A 20,046-nucleotide genomic window follows, 5' to 3' on the forward strand; every position below is an offset into this window, starting at 1 on the left:
GCTGACTGGATTCGTTGTAATTAAATTCTTGACTAAATATGCACGAAGATCTTTGCCTGTTAGGATCTTGGATTCTTTCTATTACTCCCAAGGAGTGATTTCCTTTGGTTTTTCTGGCATCGTTTTTCCCTCGGGGCCCTCCCGATTAAGATCGTTAATAAACAATATCATGGTTTCATAATATTCTTTATGAGCTCGCATGAGCTTTTTTTGTTCTTCATTCCAACCATTCGGTCTCCCTGGTTCACTAATATATGTCATATTATGGAAAAATATTCAACACTCCCAGTCTAAACGCTGTCGACTTTCAGCTGAAAATATCGTTTGTCTGGCCTGTGGAATGTTCAGACACCATGTGACCTCGGGGGGAAATCGCGAGCCATGTGGCTTGCTGTGGCATGTCGACAGCTGTTGGCCTGGCTGCTAAGGGTTGGGTTGAACTATTTAAGTGCGCAGAAAAGTCGTAAAAGAATTTTATACATACATAGAAATAGAGCGAAGCTATGTTACGTTAATCCCTACAAAACAGTTTACTGTTAATCAGTTATGAGGCCTTTGTTCTTGGTAATGAAGGCTACAATAATTGGTTGCCTGCCTTGTTCTATAATAAAATTTCTCGTCTTTGCCGATGCCAGTGGTTTTCCGAGTCTTGGTTCGAATCTCCTGTTTCAATCGGTGGTATTTTGTGAGTTCTGCTAACACCAGACGGAAATCTTCCTCGGAGATTTTACTGTCCGTCACCGCTTTTGATACATGATCCTCGATCATGTTTAATTTGGCTTTGGCTGAGACCCTAATTTTGTCGTGTTTTAAAGCTTTACATTGCAGCTAACGTGAAATATATTTAAGAGTTATTCCCACCAGCCCCGTTACCCCGGCTGCTATTTCTAAACTTAGCACGACGGGGGCGGCTACGATCGTCGATAACAAACCGACGCCGGCAGCGTCAATCTTTGATGAATATACTTTAAGCTGATGAGGTACAAGTGTTCATATATAAAAATGGTCGGGAGTAAAATGTTAGGCTCCTGAAAAACCATGACCCTCTCGAGGTTTGTGGTGGGGGCTCTTCTTGGTTGTATATAAATACAACAACATCTATTTTGATGGCGATCATGCCAGCGTATTGTTTACCCCAACAGAATTCTCACATATTCTGCGGGGGCATCTCCAAGAAGGACTTCAATAATAAGTTTAGAATCACACTGATCCACGAGTTTGGACCTTCGGTATATCTTCTTAATTCTAACCATTTATGTGTTGTTTTCCGGACGGGTGACTAACATGTTACCTTATCTGGTAAAGTTGATACAAATTTTCCGTACTGGGTTGATCGAATCCCCCCGTGTCACTGAATTCACCAATCATGATGTTGGGGTGGTTCATTGTATACATATGTTACGAAATAATTTTCAATTGGTTTTCGGATAATTTCTCGGACGTGCACTTCAAACCCAAGAGATGTATGTTTTTTATCCGGTAGGAAAGTTTGGTGAGCGATATCGTGTCTTCCACAGTTCACGGGATTGTTGTTGTGGGGTCCCCCGGAGTTTGATTCCTTTTACGATTTTGACTTCATGCGATGACGATGGTTCGCCATGGTAGACTTGGATATACAGTGTGGAATTCGCCGGCAGTTTTCCAGGATGTCGACCACAGGGTTGAATTCCGACACCATCTGCAAACCCACGTTTTGCGTCCCAGGTTTACTCGATAGCATGTGGGCTATTTTCCACGACAGTGTGCTGAAGATCACATTGCGTCTTTGCGTCGAGACGTAAACCATGAGCAGAGTTCCGTTGTTTACAACTTTCATCATGTAGTGTTGTTATTTTCCATGAAAACGTAGGGAGAACCGAGCATGATGTTGAGGTTCCAGTCGATTTGAGATGGCACGAACACCCATTTGTTGTCGTCGGTAAAGACGAGAGTGTACTGCATGGTTCGGGCGACGACCGTGGTCTCGACGTCATCCAGGTCGAACAGCTTTGTCCATTCATTGTTGTTGTTCCGGACTAGGTCGTACCGAGTGTTGCTGACCGCACTTCCAGTATCGATGAAATTGCCAAGGGCACTGCAACCGCCGCTGCCTGATCCGCCGGAGGGCACTTCAACGCGTTTGTAAATGTTGTTTTTAAGTTGCAAGCCATACAGTTTGCCACTGATTCCGGGCTCACTGAATCCGCACGTGTCCCCGAGGTCAGAGGTCGCTATGTTGGCGCATTTTCTCAGTCGCATTGCTGATGTGCAAAGTTACGCTTAGATATCCCATATACACCAGTTTATGTTCTATATCGAAAATGGATAGTTTGAATTCTGTAATCATGCCCTGGGATAACTTTTTGTATTGTAAGAACGGGAACGATTCAGTTCGACCGTCGTTGCACTTTTCCGTTTTCACTGGCACGTCTCACAGCAGAGTTGAAAGGGCATTCACCTTGAATGTTGTCGGTCGTGCTTACCTGATCGAGATGAATGAACAGCTCGTGATAGACAATGAGGCTCGGTAATCGCGAACCCGCTCCAGTGTCTCGGGGTCGTATGTCATTCGACGGCAACCTGAGAGTTCTCGACAAGGCTTTACCGAGTTGGATGGGTTTTTCCCATCCGATTCCGCAGGACAAGACGTGGGACACGACAAACAATCCATGGATTTGCAGTGAATTTGATTTCAATCCGAAGACGGTCAATTAGTGTTTTGCTGGGTCCGAACCATGGTTTGGGCATTCCCATCGTTCACAATATGCCCCTCGTAGAAGCCGTGAAAAACTGAAAGAATGGGGTGGCAAGACGTAAATATGTCGCGACTAATGGTTGGAGGGATGACGTTATGGCCTTTGGTGATAGTAAGGATTATCGCAAAGGAGTTTTCTCGTCCCGGTGTCCTCAGACTGAACGATTCGATTTGAAAGCATGTTGGGCGATTCTCGGCATACAGGTGCAAACGCTTTTGGTATCATTAATAAGGGAACGGCTTACATTCCCAAACGTCGAGGATGCCATCGTGTCTCCGGTGGATTTACCGACGGCTATAAAGCATTACCAAGACACGTTGCAAGATGCCCTGTCTAAAGTCGACTACGTGTAGTGTGTAGGGTTGTACATGGCTCCGAGCGACATGCAAATGAGGATCCATAAAGTGGTGGAATACAACAACGAAATCGTCATAGCAACCAGCGATCAAAAGTCGGGCGTCAACCTCGATATCAACATCAGAAACGTCACACCACCCACGAGTACTGGTGAAACAGGGATAGTAACGCCACGTCACCATCCCCGGAGCCCAGTGTTTGACCTACACCACACCTATCGGCACGGGCGGTGGTTGAGTGAGGTGGTGAGGTGAGGTAAAATTGAGTTTAACGTCGTGCTTGAGAATATTTCGCTCATATGTATGTGTATGTGCGGCTGCATGTACTAGCCCAGACTTAAGCTGGTTTAATAGTGCTAGCCCACTGAGATATCATGCCGCAGTAAAGCATGAATACCCCACTCAGACACATTATACTGACTGCGAGCCGACCAGTCCTTGTTGTACCCATTAATGCCGAGCGCCAGACAGGGACCAACAAGTACCATATTTTAATGTCTTTTGGTATGACGCAGCCGGGGATCGGGCGGACGCTCTAACCACTACGCCAAGGAGGTGGTCGATCATAAAACGGCGCTCATGGTCGGTTGAATCGCTGTCAGGTTGTGCCTTATCGGATTAAAAATTCTTTAGCGGCGACGTGCACCAGACCGGCCACAGTGACGACGAACGCCCACAGGTTTTGACCGAGCCACGTGACTGATTTCAATAAGAATCTTAACAACCAGGAAATGATACTGCCCAAGATGCCAGGCAGCGCTTATGCGGCTTTGCTGGCCAGTCTCGGCAGGGCTTCGCTGAGAGATTTCAATTGTTTTTTATCCATTCTTGAACCCCTTTCTTGCCAAGAGGCGGCGGTGTGGGACTCAGTGTGGGACTCGGTGCCTTCGTACCACCAGTCAGAGAGACGACTAAAGTCGATAGGATAAACCCGAGCGCATTTAATACACTAGCGATGGTGATCCCTTGTTCTCTGAATAACGTTCTGAGCCTTTCGGCTAACGTGGTGTCTTTGTAGAGGACTCGGTCGATGGTTTCGTGAATGCGGTTGATTTGGGATTGAAGCGCTTCACGGCTGTATGCCGCTGCTTCTAATCAGGTCGAACTGTTGTCTCGCAAGTTATGTAGCCTCTCCTCAATCTGACGTCGGCTGATGTCGTCATGGTCATCATCTGCTTGTTCGAGTTTTGTTGTCTCATAAGCGATACGATCGTCGAGTTCTTTCAGTTTGGCCATCCACGAATGGTTCGCAAGGCCATGTCTAGCCCTCACAGTTCCCGAACGGTAAATTCCAGCTCCGGTGTTTCTAATGCGGTATCGTCTAAGGTGCACAAAATGTCGCCGAGCCCGTTGGAAGCTTCTTGGGCACTTTGCGGCATGTCTCTTCAATCATCGTTTCGATCGATTGCACTCGACGTGGCACCCAGCTTGGCCCGCACTTTTTGTAAAGCCTTGGAAGTCTTCGCGGAAATATTTTGTCAATAGCCGACTATATTTAATTTGTCGCGATGAAAGTAGACACCATAGCGACTGGCCAGCATGGACAAGGCGAGAGGTTTTCTCATACGGGAATGCATGAGATCGAGACCCGGAGTCTTTTTGAGTTGCAGAATCCTTTGATACTTAGGATAATCGCAATAAAAATGAGCGAGATTTTCCTTTTCCCCTAGGGCATTGTAATAATCATCCACGGCTGTCTGTAACAGGGCATCACCTATGATTTTACTCGTAAATGAAGTGTAGGCTTGTTCATTGATCAATGGGGTTGTATCGCCCCCCAAATCGTCCACTGGAATATTTTCACCACCTTCAGCCACGGTTCTGTTATATTAAAGCTATAAAACATATATAATATAAACGATGTCATTGGCATACAGACAAAAACTAAACCATTTCCGACAATTGTGGGAACCCCTGGGGGTCAAAGCCATTCGTCAATCCGTGACAATCACCAATAATCCGTGTATGATTGATGAAAACCAAACGCTGTTGGTGCAACACCCCAACCTAGGCACGAACGACGTCATCGGCCCTGGGACGGCTCGCCTGTCTTTTCAGATCAGTTTGGATTCCGAGGATGGAAAAAAAGAAATCGTTGGGAACATCGGTCGCGCCATCGTGACAAAAACGACGATAAAAATAAGCTGAAACGAAATCCTAATCATCAATGACAGCGATGTATTTTTAACTTACACGGACCTCTGGAGAACCGCGAGTGAACGGGAAAACATGAAATACCAAGGTATTTGTCCAGCCGTTTATCCATAGACACGGTTGCATGTGGGGTATGCTTTTGAACAAGCCGATCTCACCGCTATGTCGAGGAGACATAAGTCTATAGCTGAGGCGTGTGGGCGTCGATTTTGCATTCCACTCGACTTCAAACTACTGGAGGGTCACATGCCATTTTACCAAGCCACGCTAGGTGATAGGCTGGAATAAGAACTGACGTTTCACGATTATAGCCACATTATTTCACATATGAAACACAGCGTTTGGGTGCTGACACAAAAATTCAACTCGGACCTGAATGACCTCAGGGAACAGACGCGATGGGTTGCCTTATTTCACTGCAAGGATAGGGATTCGTTTGAGGAATGTTTAAGAGAAAACGGCGTGATTCCCACCAAACCCAAGCGAAAACGGGTGAGAACATTGTTAGCCGAAACGAAACACGCCAAACTCGTGCTGAAAACAGACCAACCCGTGGCTTGTACGGTGTGCTAGCTAGGGCAACACTTAGCAAAATTCTAGCAAATCTTAGCAAACTGCTTAGCAAAATCAAGCAACCTGCTTGACGACGTTTGAAATTCTCGTGTTGGTTTATCTAACAATCATCTCGTTCTGTTTGGTTTATGCTGGATTTTATTATATTAGATTTAAAACCAGATTGATGTATTATAACATGGAGACAAATAATATCCTAGGAGGAGAAGGGTGAAGATGTGTACACGCGAGTAAACGAAAAAGACTCGTGGCCCTCGTCGTGGGAGGGAAGGGAAACAATACTTGGGTGAAAACATCACCACTGATAAACTTGATAAAATATCTGATGGAGACATCGATAAACTGTCCACGTGATACGAAGCCCGATTCGGTGCTGAAATGACGAAAACCATAGGGTTGACTATAACGTAATTCTACACCATTATATCTTCGTTTCTGCTTCCCATTTCATCGGAACATCGACTTTGTTTGTGCGAAGATCTCAATGCATAACTGTTTATCGGTCACAGCTTGATAACCCTCAGTTGTGAGTTGTATCACTGATACGGTGTATTCTTAGCTTCCGTCACCAAGGCGATCATTACGGTGAAGCATTGTCAATTTAAACATTTATGTCCGATTAATTATATACAAGATGACTGAGCCGAACATTGAAACAACATTGACACCTGCGGAGGAGACCCCCCAACAAGTGATTGATACCATAACGAAGAAACCCAAGAATCCGATAAAAGTAGCCGCCGGTAAATAAGGGGGTTAGCTAGGCATCATAAACCAATCCATACCCCACCATGGATTCCATGCGCCATGGCAGCCACTTTCGTGGGTATCACCGCGGCTGTATGGTTGTATAATCAAAACGAAAAAACGACACCACCGCCAGCGGTCCAACCATTAACAAAACAATTAGAGGTAAACCCACACGTTATAATTATGTCTACCACCGATGAAAACACATCACTCTGTATCACTCAGCTACGAGCAGTTAAGTAAAATGATCATGAAACAACAAACTCCCAAACTCGATTTCAATGCGTACGACATGGGCATGCTCGTCCTAGATTTGGGACTGGCAATGGCAACCAAAGATAAGCAAGGGATCATTCCGGAAAACAAATTAAAGTAAGAATGTATAAATTATGTAAATTGCCATGATTGCCTTGACGGTCTGTGGGGCTTTAGTTAACACCTTGCGTTTTCCGGCAGAAATTACCGTTTTCCTTATCTACGAACGTCGAACGCGGCCGAAATAGAAGCGGAACGGAAATGTCATGATTTAGCCTTGGAGAAATTACAAGCTGCACAAGCCTACTACGCTAATCGATTTTATCCACGACCAACTCCAACAAGAAGATCACGCCATGCCAACGTTTAAGGACGTGGACAAAGCCATGCACATGTATTATCTCATCTCCAGAAAACGACTGGAACCTCTCGGATACGAACCCACACTCTCGCAGTATTACACCCCTTCGTGAGTTGATCTTTGTGGCATTATGGTTAGCCGCGATCGTGTTGATCGTTCATCAATTAGACTAACGTATATCTAAGTGCATATAGCAAAGATGAGACCCGCTCCATATGATTGCAAATACGTGCTTCTGGGACAAGCCGAGACCTGTGACAAGAAATGCAGGGCCGAGGAGTAATGCGGGATACACATGATGTCTATCAGAAAGGGTTTCATGAACTACACATGTTCGGTATGCGGTATTGAAGTGAAATGCCATTATGGTTTGTGCAAAGCCCACGTAGTGGACGTAGTCCGAAAACCAACTTATTTGCAACAAAAAGAAAGATTATCTCAACGTCCTGAGTGCCCTAACGAAAATCAGATTCCTATAAGCTTGGGAGCTAGGCACATCGAACGATGTCTCCCGCTCAGGGATCATCATTTTTTACTGGACGCTGGGACCAAAATTACATAGAAATAACCTCCTAGGAGGATGTGGTCAAGAACTCCCACTATGTAACTACTACTATAATCTATAGAGATTAATAAAACATATCAAAAGGAAATATGCATGAAACAAACTCCCAACAACGAATTTCGGAACAAATAAGCACAATTGATTCTATCATGAATAAACAACAAGCACATTCAGTCTCACCTTGGCATGAGGATGGAATGACCTCCAGAACCCGGTCGAGATATGTCATGTTGAGGTTTTCAACCGAAAATATAGCGTTTGGCAACATTGCCTCGCACGTTCCTGCTACGGTTGCAACAGTGGCGGCATCAGCTGACGATACCAACACCAAACTCCTCAGCTGAACAGCTTCATGAAAGATAAACAGGCATTTTAACTACAGTATATGAATAAAAACCAAAAACATGGGACAGACACGAAATAGAAGATTATTATCTGATTACACCTAACTTGCATTTGAGAAGTTTCAAGAAATAATCATTTTCAGCTCTGTACTTGAAAACAATATCTAAACACAATGAACAGAGATAATTTTCTGGGTTTCATCTTCTTTTTATTCTTTGAATACAACGTTTCAGGGCTTGTTCTGGTCCAATCATCAGGTAAAAGCTTCAGGGCTTGTTCTGGCCCCATCATCAGGTAAACGGTTTTACCTGATGATGGGACCAGAACAAGCCCTGAAACGTTGTATTCAAACAGTAGAAAGAAGATGAAACCCAGAAAATTCTCTATAGATTTTCCTCAAATAGCATCTTCTAAAATGCCAATCAAGCATCTAATATCTGAACAGTGCATGTCTTCTTGGAATGTGTGCTGTAATAAATTACTAAAACGAGCCATGGCCAGTGAAAGGTTATTAACGTATCGTCGATAAAATTAAAGATGAGATCCATTTTTCCATCGTAGACATGGAACTGGTGCTGGTATATCACTTCAAGGGTATGGTTCAAGGTGTTTTCTTAACTTGGCATCCTTTCACTATGCTGCATAAGTCAATGGTTCCAAAAGATGTTTTCTGGCATAAAATAAATAACGTGAAAAAGCACACGTTAAGTGGACTGTTATTCTCATCCTTGTGTTGGGAGGGATTGTAGAAACTGACGAGAAAAAGCGTTGATGGTGAATCTGATCACCACTTCTGAAGATTGTCACATTCTCTGTAGTCCAAACAATGGCCACATGTACCCAAGAGTTCGACAGAACACTATTCTTGACTATATGGTTGCTGAAAGAACAAACGGTGTTTTAAGGGGGTGATGTAGAAGACTGTTTTTGAGAAGAACATTTACAACATAATGGTTACCGGGAAGCTTTACTGTACTGTAAGCATATAGCTAAAATACCATTGTGATACTATGCTTCAACGGTGTGATGCAGAAGAGAAAATCATTCACAATAGAATGAACTGCGTAGGACTGTTTGTTAGGTTAGGTATACAGCTGACATGTGAGGCAATCTGGTTTCATTTGAGAGTGAAAATAAACATTAGTTTAGGATTTAAATTTAACGTTATATTGAAAAATGAAAGACTTTTAAACTGTACAAAGTAAGCAATTTTCTTGACTTAATTCTATTTCTTGTAACTTGTTTTGTTGACCTGATAGCCATTGTAGTTCTCAGCGTTTCCACTTGAATGTGCAGTAAGTATTTACTTATTGCTAATTATTTCAGCCTATACGTTTATTCCTATTAACACAACTCTTAGTGATATTTAAAAGATCTCTCTGTTAGTTAAATGTTTTGAAGGACACGTTTACGAATATACTGAAGTAACGTGAGGTGACGTTTCAAATGTGATTACCTGCCGGCTGCTACTGCAATGTCAGATGAGAGTGACACGGAGAAGGAAACAGTGTCTTCCAGGAACATCTCAAATACAATATGATTGCCCTTCGAGTCGATTTTGACCCATATACCAAAGGTAAACTCTCTAAGTTCCGATTTGCTGCCCGGTGACATGTTGACACTGACTGGACCCTCAAAACTGATATCGTAAGCTGTGAAATAGTTCAGAAATTCTTAAAATACCACATAGTTATGATTGGAGTGGATGCTCATAAGCGTCATCGCTTAAACATTTAGGACAACCCACACCAGCAAACATGTCCACATGCAAACATTTAATTGGGTACAATAACATATGCCATAAATGGCGATGAAGGAGTCATATGTGTGAACACGCAAATGGAAGTTTACAATTAACGGAACATGTCAAAAACTAATGTTTAAATGTTATTGCTTTTAGCAAAAATCCAGTGTGGAAGGTAAAAGGATTTGACTTGACTCCCCGAACCTAACATTTCTTAAACAACTAAACTACAATTGGGAAGAAACTGTAATGCCTCATATGACAATTTCATATGTTTCCATAAATTGATAAGGAGAACCTAACTTTCAGATTTTAAGTACTATTGTCAACTGTGTTTCGTTAGTCGTTCAACGCCGCACCCAGCAATATTTCAGCTATGTGGCTATGTCTGGAAATAATCGACTCTGGACAATCCAGTGATCAACAACATGAGCATTGATTTGCACAATTGGGATACGATGATCACATGTTAGCGAACCTGACCACCAGATCCCGTCTCGTACGATAAGTATGGGTTGATGAAAACCAAATCTAACCCAGATCTTCACGCGCATTATTGAGCGATGCAGCGTAGATGTTTATATAAAGAGAAAAGCAGGAGGACTACTTACAAACACATTGCAATTGAGTTGAGGAGCCAACCTTCTCTGTGGTGAATCCAATGGGACATCGTATACACAACGTCTGACCTTGTTCAGGTTGAAAACGTCCTCGACGACAAGGTGAACATGGACTTAATCCATTGGGAGACAGATAGCCTGGCTTGCACATTTCTGAAAGTGGGTTCGTAAATATCTATTGTCAAATATTGACAGTAGCTGCAGTCATGAGTGATATCTCTTATGAAATGTGCATGGATAATTCTACTTTCTACTTTAACATCCCATTGGCGAGCACAGAGAATAATGATATTGGTCAACAGTATTCCATGTTGGTGTCACAGCGCTACCTAAGTATCAAACGTCACTGCAAATGAATAATCATCTTGACCATACTTAGAAACGGAATCCATTTGGTTACAACAGCTGTGAAAATCAGTGACGACACCAGGTGTTCACGAAAGGGAAAACTTGCCTTTGCCTTACCAGAAGCACCCGCCGGTCTGGTGGTCTGATTCGGCGATCTGGTTCGTGACATAGGTAGATGCTCTCAACTTGATTGTTTGGTCTATATTTACTTATTTATTGGCTGGGCCTACATTGCTGGAAGATTGCTGATTCGAGCAAAATTGACAGCTGTCAATTATAATTTAGTGAATCTATGACAGTCAATTCCTACACTTTTATAATTAATTTCATTATCAATCAATTGCTGCCGGCAATCAAACAACCACATTGTTACAATTCTAGTCTTTATATGACGTTTCAGAACATTTCAAAGCAAGGATGCCATACTTTAACTATATTGCTTTTTCTGAGCAAGATTAATGAGAGACACTTCTTGTGAGTCTGTAAACCTTACCTTTACATTGACTTGCGATGAAGCTGCCCTTTTGGAGAGTGGTATAGCCCGCCGGACACTTCTTGCACTCAGTTGACCCTGTGATGTCTTGATAGAGTCCAAGGGGACACAACTCACACTTTTCCTCCCGATAATACATTCCTTTTGGACATGGAACTAGAACATATATCGTATATTTTAGAGATGTTTGCACTCATCTAATTGCCTTGTAACAAGTTCTCAGGCATGTACAACCATAATGATACACATACCAGTGCAGCCTAGCTAGTTTCACAATTGTTTCGCTTCCAAATGACATCAATGATTGACCATGATGTTAACAATGACAGAGTGTTTGGTATCCGATATTAACTAATCTAGTGCTAATATTGCACCTACATTCATACACTCAGTCTGAATGTACGTTAAACACTGTTGAGGAATATTAAGGAAACGTCCATTCCACCCAGATCAAATAATGACCATGTCATAACACGCAAGTCAATCTACAACACATCTGCGCTGATAAAATTCATGACTTGTGACAAAATGTATATGGGAAGTCTGTCTTCCACATGCACTAGACTGTTGTGTTTGGGCGTTTGAAGCAAACATGGCGCTGGCGTGTTTCAGGAACCTTGTTTTTCGCTGTTTTTGACAATGTTTCATTTCACTCAAACTCAACGAATATTGAATCAATTGTTTCACTGCATTTACCTTAGGGTATAAATGACCTCACCACGTTTAAGTTTATATATGACTAACAAATTATAGGGTGTTCCCATACTTTTTGTTTATAGTATCTAAATGGCCAGCTTCTTACTCCACTAAACCAAAATACTTCGAGTAAAACACCTCACCACACTTCGATCCAGAGGTCTTGCTTTTCACGTATCCATTCTGACAGAGGCGTTTTTCTGGCATCTTGGCAAGTCCTGAAGGTGAAATCCGTATGCCGTTTGCCGTGAACGCAGAGTCTTCAGACAACTCTTTGAAGACGTTATTGAGAGTGCTTCTGGCGTTGATGACTTGCTCATCATTGGACAGACCCGTTGTTTCTTCAACGTCGATGTCAAAGACGATGTAGTTTGTTGTTGATCGTCGTGAACGCCGAACACCTGCTGGAAGTGACCGTCTTTTCCTTGTTCCGCCACAATACACCTGCACGTTGTTCACGTTGCAGTGCGATGTTGATGTTTCGGAACATATGCGACTTGTAACATTTTTGGCTTGGTTAATGAAGCCCTTTTTAATGTCATCAATGGCATTGTTGCAAGGTCCGTTGTAGATAAGGTATACTGGCAGACGTCGTTTGTTCCAAGGCAAGTCAACGAACTCTGCAATTTACAAACATGAAGTTGACTTAATAACAATTTAAACAATGATAATATTCCTCTTTCAGAGAAAGCCATTATCCATAGGGTGACCACGCACGTTATTATTAAATAATCCGAATTTTCAGATCTGACTAATGTCCCTGGATGAAATAATTTGCCACATGTACAGATAACCCGTTCCACATCCACAAGGAATCTCTACTAACGGCGAGATTTGAGCTCGCTTATGATAACATACAAAAGATACGATTGTAAAGAATTTAGGATGCCAAAAGAATTTGTCCTCTACCTTCCTACCTCATCCATCTACAAAACTACTCCCACGCCCCTCACACAAAACAAAACAATTAATCATACAGCACATCACACTAATCAAACAAGCACAAAAAGCGCACAACCACCTCACCCCAACAAACATAAATTAGCATAATACCACTCACGTGTACATTCCTTCGGTAGACGGTAGACAACTGGATGCCATGTTGGATCATTGTTTGAGTCACCATAACACTTGAATTCATAATCGGTACTATCTGGAATGTCGTACTGTTCGTTACAGTGGACGTTGCAGAGCCGCTGTCCAGTCCAGAACCCGCAGGAAATAGCGCCGTTCTTTGGTGCCGTAAGGTTCGTACACATGTCAACTGTAAAGCACAGAAGATTGCATACATCTTTTACTGTCAAAATATCAGACGCACTTTAGAAATTCACACATATTTGGACAGTTTTAAACATCTGACTGTTCTGGCTAACGTTCCAAATATACAAAAGGAAATGAAGAATAACTAGAAATCAGAAAGGGCGTCGAGTTTACGGACGGTGTAAATTGTTTAATATCTGTAGAATGAGGTCGGTCGGAACCAAGTTTAGAACACGTCACTAACAACCTCCAGCCAGCTATTAGAGATAATTCAGAGTAGATGTCCAAGCTCTGTGATTCCGTTTCGTCACGCTCCGATTTTGTGGACCGTTACTCGTCTCACCATTGGATTACCTTGTCCAGACAATATTGCAACTGTCCCAGTACGACAAATCATGTTTCTCAGATTTATAAGTGTGCTCAATGGAACCTGTGAAATATAATCTCTACTTGATATTACACTCGTCTTGAATATGCTGGAGTTACACGTGTCTTATAAGCGGAAACACATTTCAAATATAAATAATTCAAGTACTAACTTCAGTCTTCACCAAAATTCATATATTGATTTCAGTATTCGTTACCTTGGCAATATGGTTGTTTCAAAGGTGGGGAGTCATTCTGTCCCCAGTCCCAGAATGTAGATGCGGGATTACTTCCGGTGTCGATGCTGCAGGTGATGTATCTCTTCCCTTTCAGGGGGAGTGCCAGAGCACACTCCACTCGACATTGTTTGCCAACATCAAAGGGAGGAAGACAGCTGGGGGTGTCAATGTATTCTCCATTTATTGTTGGAGGGTCACACTCAACTCCTAAGAAAAGAAATGCTTCAATACAATTCATTTGATGATGATGATGATGATGATGATGATGATGATCTGATAATAATAACATTTGCAGTAAGAATGGCACAGGGGCATTGTTGTGGAAATGATATTCAAATTTTCATATAATTCTTCAACGATTATCTTAAGCGTTACATGTTCTTGTTTTTTGCTATCAAGGTAGTTGGTTGGTTGGTTGGTTGTTTAACGCCGCACTAAGCAGCGGCCAATGTAGTTTATTCTGGCGGCATGTACATATTCCAAGTTTGGCAAGAGAAACCGGTGTTTTGCCAGATTATCAGGCATTCACAAATGTCATCCATCGATGTATTCGTATCATTTGGCAAGAATTGTTACTTGGACTGTGAAGATCCTGCTTGGAACTGTATTCAAACAAATATGTTTGTGGTACAAGGCGTCTGACGGGATCGGACGGTCAGAATCGCTGACACAGTTTGATGCATGTCATCGTAACCCAATTGCTGAGTCCCTTAAACAGCAAATGATAATTAAAAATTGTAATTAGAATCCCTCCAGAAATCATCTGTGTACATTGTATGCACCATGGATAACATACGTTCAACTTCAACGATGAAGATACATTGGGTTGCCTTGTTTCCAGCTGCATCCTCAGCATCAAACCGCACTATGTGTGTTCCCTCTGGGAAACTGCCGCCGATACTGGTCACAGTGTATGGAGAGGTTGGTGTCATGGTAGGTTGTTGACCTGAGTTGTCCGACACAGATATTTTCGGCCATATCACACTTGTAAGGTTACTAGCAGGGTCCAAAGTCTGATGTATCGTCTGTGATGGGCAGTTATGGAAAACCGGGGGCTCCACATCTACAACACAAAGTTCATGAGTGAAAGGCAGCATGTAAAGGAAGTAGTAGACGTGAGTACCTTCTCTTCCTTGGCTAACTTTTCATACGACTCTAAGCTGGTTTGTTGCCACCATGCTTTCTGTGTTAGCATATCATCGGACCTATGTTTACTAATTCCTGTTCTACGTTTTTTCAACATGCAGGGAGTGAACATAATTATGTGATTTAAATGAGCTATGAAAGGCACATATTGCAGGGAGGGTCAGTTAGCTAAAGCGTCTCGACAGACTGGTGGCAGGATCTGATGAACGTTGATCCAAATAATCGACCGAATCCACGAATAATCCACGTTTGTGATCTTTGCATTGTCAGGCCCACGGATTTCAGCAACGTATCGGGCATGCACCATTTTATGGATTTCTCCACATATTTCATTGATATACCGGGATATATAATTATTGCAGGGAGGTCACTCTCCCATCTACCCGTAAAGGTCCGGGTTAGAATGAACCTTCAGTAACCCATGCTTGTCGTAAGAGGCGACTAACACGACCGGGTGGTCAGGCTCGCTGACATGGTTGACAAATGTTCCCAATTGCGCAGATCGATGCTCATGCTGTTGATCACTGGATTGTCTGGTCCAGACTCGATTATTTACAGACCGCCGCCATATAGCAGGAATATTGCTGGGTGCAGCGTAAAACTAAACTCACTCACTCACTCACTCTCCCATCTACAAGTGTGTATTTTAAAATACAAACGCAAGTATGATTGCGATGAGACTATAAACAGTGACATCGGGTATTATTAGTGAACCGGGTACTGTTGTTCAAAACAACCTTAGCGCTATGGCTACCTTAAGTCAGTGTTAAAGTATGGGAGTTACGGTCACCTTAGCGCTAAGATCGCTTTGTACAACGGCACCCCGGTCAAGATGGACAATGATCTTTAATACTATAGTGTTAAAAAGTTAACTGAAATATTATCCTGTTGAAAGACCATGATCTAACTAAATTATTGTTTAGTTGCTATGCTAAAATATTGCTCAAATACATCTCAGCTGACAGAAACATGTTGAAATTTGCACTAAATAAGGGGTATTATTTATAATGTGAGGTGTAGGTTGTGGTTTAGTGTTACGAACATTCAAGTATTATGACATTGCTGTTAGATGCAATCATTCACAATACAAACCTGTGCACTGAAAATCAGTTGTGGACCAGCCTTGTTCACCACATTTAGCGTATTTCGCTTTTGTTGAAGCGTATCCCTTGTCTCGATCACATGTCAACTGGCACACGCTCCCATAAAGCAAGTTATTATCACACTCAAACTTGACTGCATTCTTTGGAAGAACCAAAGTACTGCAAGAGTTTACTGAAAGCAGAAACAGACCAGTCAAGTCATTTTATACAACGCAGAACCTATTTACACCATAGAAACCATTACACGTATTGGGTCGGTTTAAACATATAATATTTGATAATAACTGAACGTAATAAATTTCGGGACGGTAAGCGTGATGATACATTAACAGAGATCCGATTCAGAAAAAAATTGCACTGTATTTATCACATACCTTTACAGGTCGGAGCCGCTGTTGACCATCCGTTGACCTCGCAAGTAGTTTGTGCTGATCCAACAAGATTATAGCCTTTGTCACAGGAGTATCTGCATGTGTCTCCAAACTTTCTCCCCTGAAGACAATTCACCTTTCCGTTGTTTGGAGGAGGCAATATTGAGCACCTGCGAACTGATATAGGACAAAATGACAATGTTTTTGTCTTCAGTATCACAAAATAAATACAGCATGTTTATTAAATGCCTTTATGTTTTCTGTACAGTACCGCCCTATAGCTGGAATATTGATGAGTGCGGCGTAAAACTAAACTCACTAAATTCTGTACAGTAACTTTAATGTCAGGCGTAAAGTCACAGTAATATCAAAAGTATAATGCTTTAAGGATACAACTTCTTTATTTATTATGATAAATAAAAGTTGTTATCCATAAAGTATTATTCTTTTCTATGATCTAAGTATGTTCGGTTGTCCCCATCTTGCAGCATGACACCAGCTGAAAGTCAAACAATAAAGCGATGCAGGTCGGACTCTTGGATGAAACAGACGAGATGTTCGAAAATTCATGGGGCTGACGACATCGAGGCCATAATTAAGGCAATTGCCCTTACAGAAATCACCAGAGATGTTGGTAATGAATAAAGTATACAATATGAATACAATTTTCCAATCGAGAATAAAACAACGGACCAACCTTTCACCGTAAAACACCTGGCGCAGTCTGACCACAGGCCAGTGCAAGGGTTGGAGGTTCTGTACCGTATGCAATGTCTCCCATCAGAGAAAGGAGAACCAGGTGGGGAACCAACCACCAAGGTCAGCCTGGAACATTTGCTGAAAAACACAAGATATTCATGTCATTAAAAACGGGGCATACCCGTAAAGATCCGAGTTAAAATTTGGTTTCAGGCGACTAACGGGATCGGGTGGTTGGGTTCGCTGACTGTTGATGCATGTTGCGTCTACCGTTGCTCATGATGTATATATGGATATGAGTCTGTGTAATGTAAAATTATATATATATAGGCATAGTCACCCTGTCACTGGAAGCTGCCAGTGCACAGTTGCAGTCGCCTTTCCTCTGTCTGCATACTGATTGGGGTTTATACTTGGGCACCATGGACTCGGTGGGCGTTTGGGGGGTGATGCTGGAACAGGATAGTGAAAATACATGTGATATTATCATACCACAATGTGGTCAATTGCCGACCTGCGAAGATCATGGTTAGAAATGGTGTTCAACAACCCATGCTTGTTGAAAGGGGCGACTAACGGGATCGGGCGGTCATGTTCGCTGATTTGATTGACACATGTAGTCGTGTCCAAACGGCGGAGATCCATGACCCTTATATCAATCACTGGATTGACTAGTCCAGACTGGACTATTTACAGATCGCTGCTGTATAGCTGGAAAATTGCTTACTACAGTTGTTAAACAACAAATCTAATCAAATCATTTGGTTACACTGAGGGATTCCGGGTGAGAATACAAGTCCCCAGCAGCCTACGCTTATAGTAGGAGGCGGCGAATGGCTTGTGTGGTCGGGGCTGGTTTCTTGTCACTGTATGTCAATTATCCGAATATCGTGAGTCGATGCTCATGATGTCAGTGATCACTTAACTTTCAGGTGCTAATTCACTGCTTACTGCTTTGTTAAACGCTCATTTTGAGAATGTTTTAAAAACTGATTATTCTGACGTGAGGAGATTCCTCTTACATGCATCTCCTATATTTGAAAGTATTGGATGAGTGAGTGAGTAGCAATATTCCAGAAATATCACGGCGGGGAACACCAGAAATGGGCTTCACACATTGTACCCATTTGGGGAATCGAACTCGGGCCTTCGGTGTGAGGAGCGAACGCTTTAACCACTAGGCTACCCCGAACTTCATTATGACCCAAACGTTTCTTAAGCCGCCACTTACTTTATTGTCATTGTTTCGGTTTTGACGTGCGTAGGTCCATTTGGACAGTGACGTTGTACACTAAAAGCATTGCGTATTGACTTTAAGCTTCTATTTGAGGCTTGACTCCCATACTTGAACTGAATATGTTCTTTTCATTGATACAGAAATCAGTACATATCATGTACTGGTTGTAATCATGATAATTCATTTTCACTGGTGTGAGAACTTAATACTTACGTCGGCAACAGCAGGATGCATAGTGTACGCTTACTGCAACAGATATATTCGTATATTAGGGGTTACATCGAATATATATAAATAATATATAGTTGATCAAGTTATCTTACATGGATTTACTAAAGAATATATTACATTATCATTACACTGTTAGGTTATATGAACAAACGATACCTGCTAAAATAACGGACGATAGTCCCAGCAGTTTCATCCTCTTTCAGGGCCTAAAACAAATAATATACCGCTATTGGTCACTGAGATAATCATAGTATACGTCTCTTCTAAAGGAGATCCCACGGATTATCTGTTATGATTGAGTGAGTGAGTGAGTTAAAATTTAACGTTACCTCGGCAGTATTTCAGCCATATAGTGACGAGAAATGCTGTACATACACAATAAATACAAGTAGTTAAATAACCAGTCACCGACGGACTGTAAAATAACTAGAGTATCACAAAAATAGTTCAAATTAGCTAGCATGTATCTTTAAAACTAAACTAAAAACTATTTTAGACAATACAATGTACAAATTGGGCTATTGATCGCCAACAACTGAAGGTAGATCACCATACTAGGGACTTATCCTTTATGAAGGTTATACACTGGAGTAAATGTTATCTACCATGAAAGTTATACACTTTAATACAGGTTATCTGCTATGAAGGTTATACACTGAAGTACAGGTTATCTGCTGTGAAGGTTAAACACTGAAGTACAGGTTATCTGCTATGAAGGTTATACACTGGAGTACAGGTTATCTGATATGAAGGTTATACACTGGAGTACAGGTTATCTGATATGAAGGTTATACACTGGAGTACAGGGTATCTGATATGAAGGTTATCCAATCGAGTACAGGGTATCTGCTATGAAGGTTATACACTGGAGTACAGGTTATCTGATATGAAAGTTATCCAATCGAGTACAGGGTATATGCTATGAAGGTTATACACTGGAGTACAGGTCAACTGATATGAAGGTTATACACTGGAGTACAGGTTATCTGATATGAAGGTTATACACTGGAGTATAGGGTATCTGATATGAAGGTTATACACTGGAGTATAGGGTATCTGATATGAAGGTTATACACTGGAGTACAGGTTATCTGATATTAAGGTTATACACTGGAGTACAGGTTATCTGATATGAAGGTTATACACTGGAGTATAGGGTATCTGATATGAAGGTTATACACTGGAGTACAGGTTATCTGATATTAAGGTTATACACTGGAGTACAGGTTATCTGATATAAAGGTTATACACTGGAGTATAGGGTATCTGATATGAAGGTTATCCAATCAAGTACAGGGTATGATAACGCTCAAACATTAAATGAATATTTTGTATCTGTTTCATATGTTAATGATGGCGGCAAGCCTTTGCCACCTGTTAGCCATCGCTGTGTTAACAG

General features: G+C 41.9%; 1 protein-coding gene across 1 annotated transcript in view; it reads right to left on the reverse strand.

The window, feature by feature from the left end:
* Positions 1 to 20,046, reverse strand: part of LOC124270013 (sushi, von Willebrand factor type A, EGF and pentraxin domain-containing protein 1-like) — a 63,990-nt gene that overhangs the window by 21,699 nt on the left and 22,245 nt on the right. Inside the window, exons 2-16 of the mRNA XM_046705041.1 lie at positions 18,804 to 18,853; positions 18,630 to 18,662; positions 17,520 to 17,631; positions 17,178 to 17,317; positions 16,484 to 16,657; positions 16,099 to 16,281; positions 14,657 to 14,923; positions 13,840 to 14,067; positions 13,056 to 13,259; positions 12,139 to 12,615; positions 11,300 to 11,455; positions 10,450 to 10,611; positions 9,551 to 9,746; positions 8,804 to 8,974; positions 7,930 to 8,099 (exon numbers count right to left, since the gene is read on the reverse strand). Of these exons, the coding sequence (XP_046560997.1) occupies positions 7,930 to 8,099; positions 8,804 to 8,974; positions 9,551 to 9,746; positions 10,450 to 10,611; positions 11,300 to 11,455; positions 12,139 to 12,615; positions 13,056 to 13,259; positions 13,840 to 14,067; positions 14,657 to 14,923; positions 16,099 to 16,281; positions 16,484 to 16,657; positions 17,178 to 17,317; positions 17,520 to 17,631; positions 18,630 to 18,662; positions 18,804 to 18,840 (2,710 nt within the window). The 5' untranslated portion in view covers positions 18,841 to 18,853. The remainder of the gene's footprint in view (positions 1 to 7,929; positions 8,100 to 8,803; positions 8,975 to 9,550; positions 9,747 to 10,449; positions 10,612 to 11,299; positions 11,456 to 12,138; positions 12,616 to 13,055; positions 13,260 to 13,839; positions 14,068 to 14,656; positions 14,924 to 16,098; positions 16,282 to 16,483; positions 16,658 to 17,177; positions 17,318 to 17,519; positions 17,632 to 18,629; positions 18,663 to 18,803; positions 18,854 to 20,046) is intronic.

The sequence above is a fragment of the Haliotis rubra genome, unplaced genomic scaffold (assembly GCF_003918875.1).
Source record: "Haliotis rubra isolate DU_JTF1 unplaced genomic scaffold, ASM391887v1 Scf102, whole genome shotgun sequence".
NCBI classification, from domain to species: Eukaryota; Metazoa; Mollusca; class Gastropoda; order Lepetellida; family Haliotidae; genus Haliotis; species Haliotis rubra.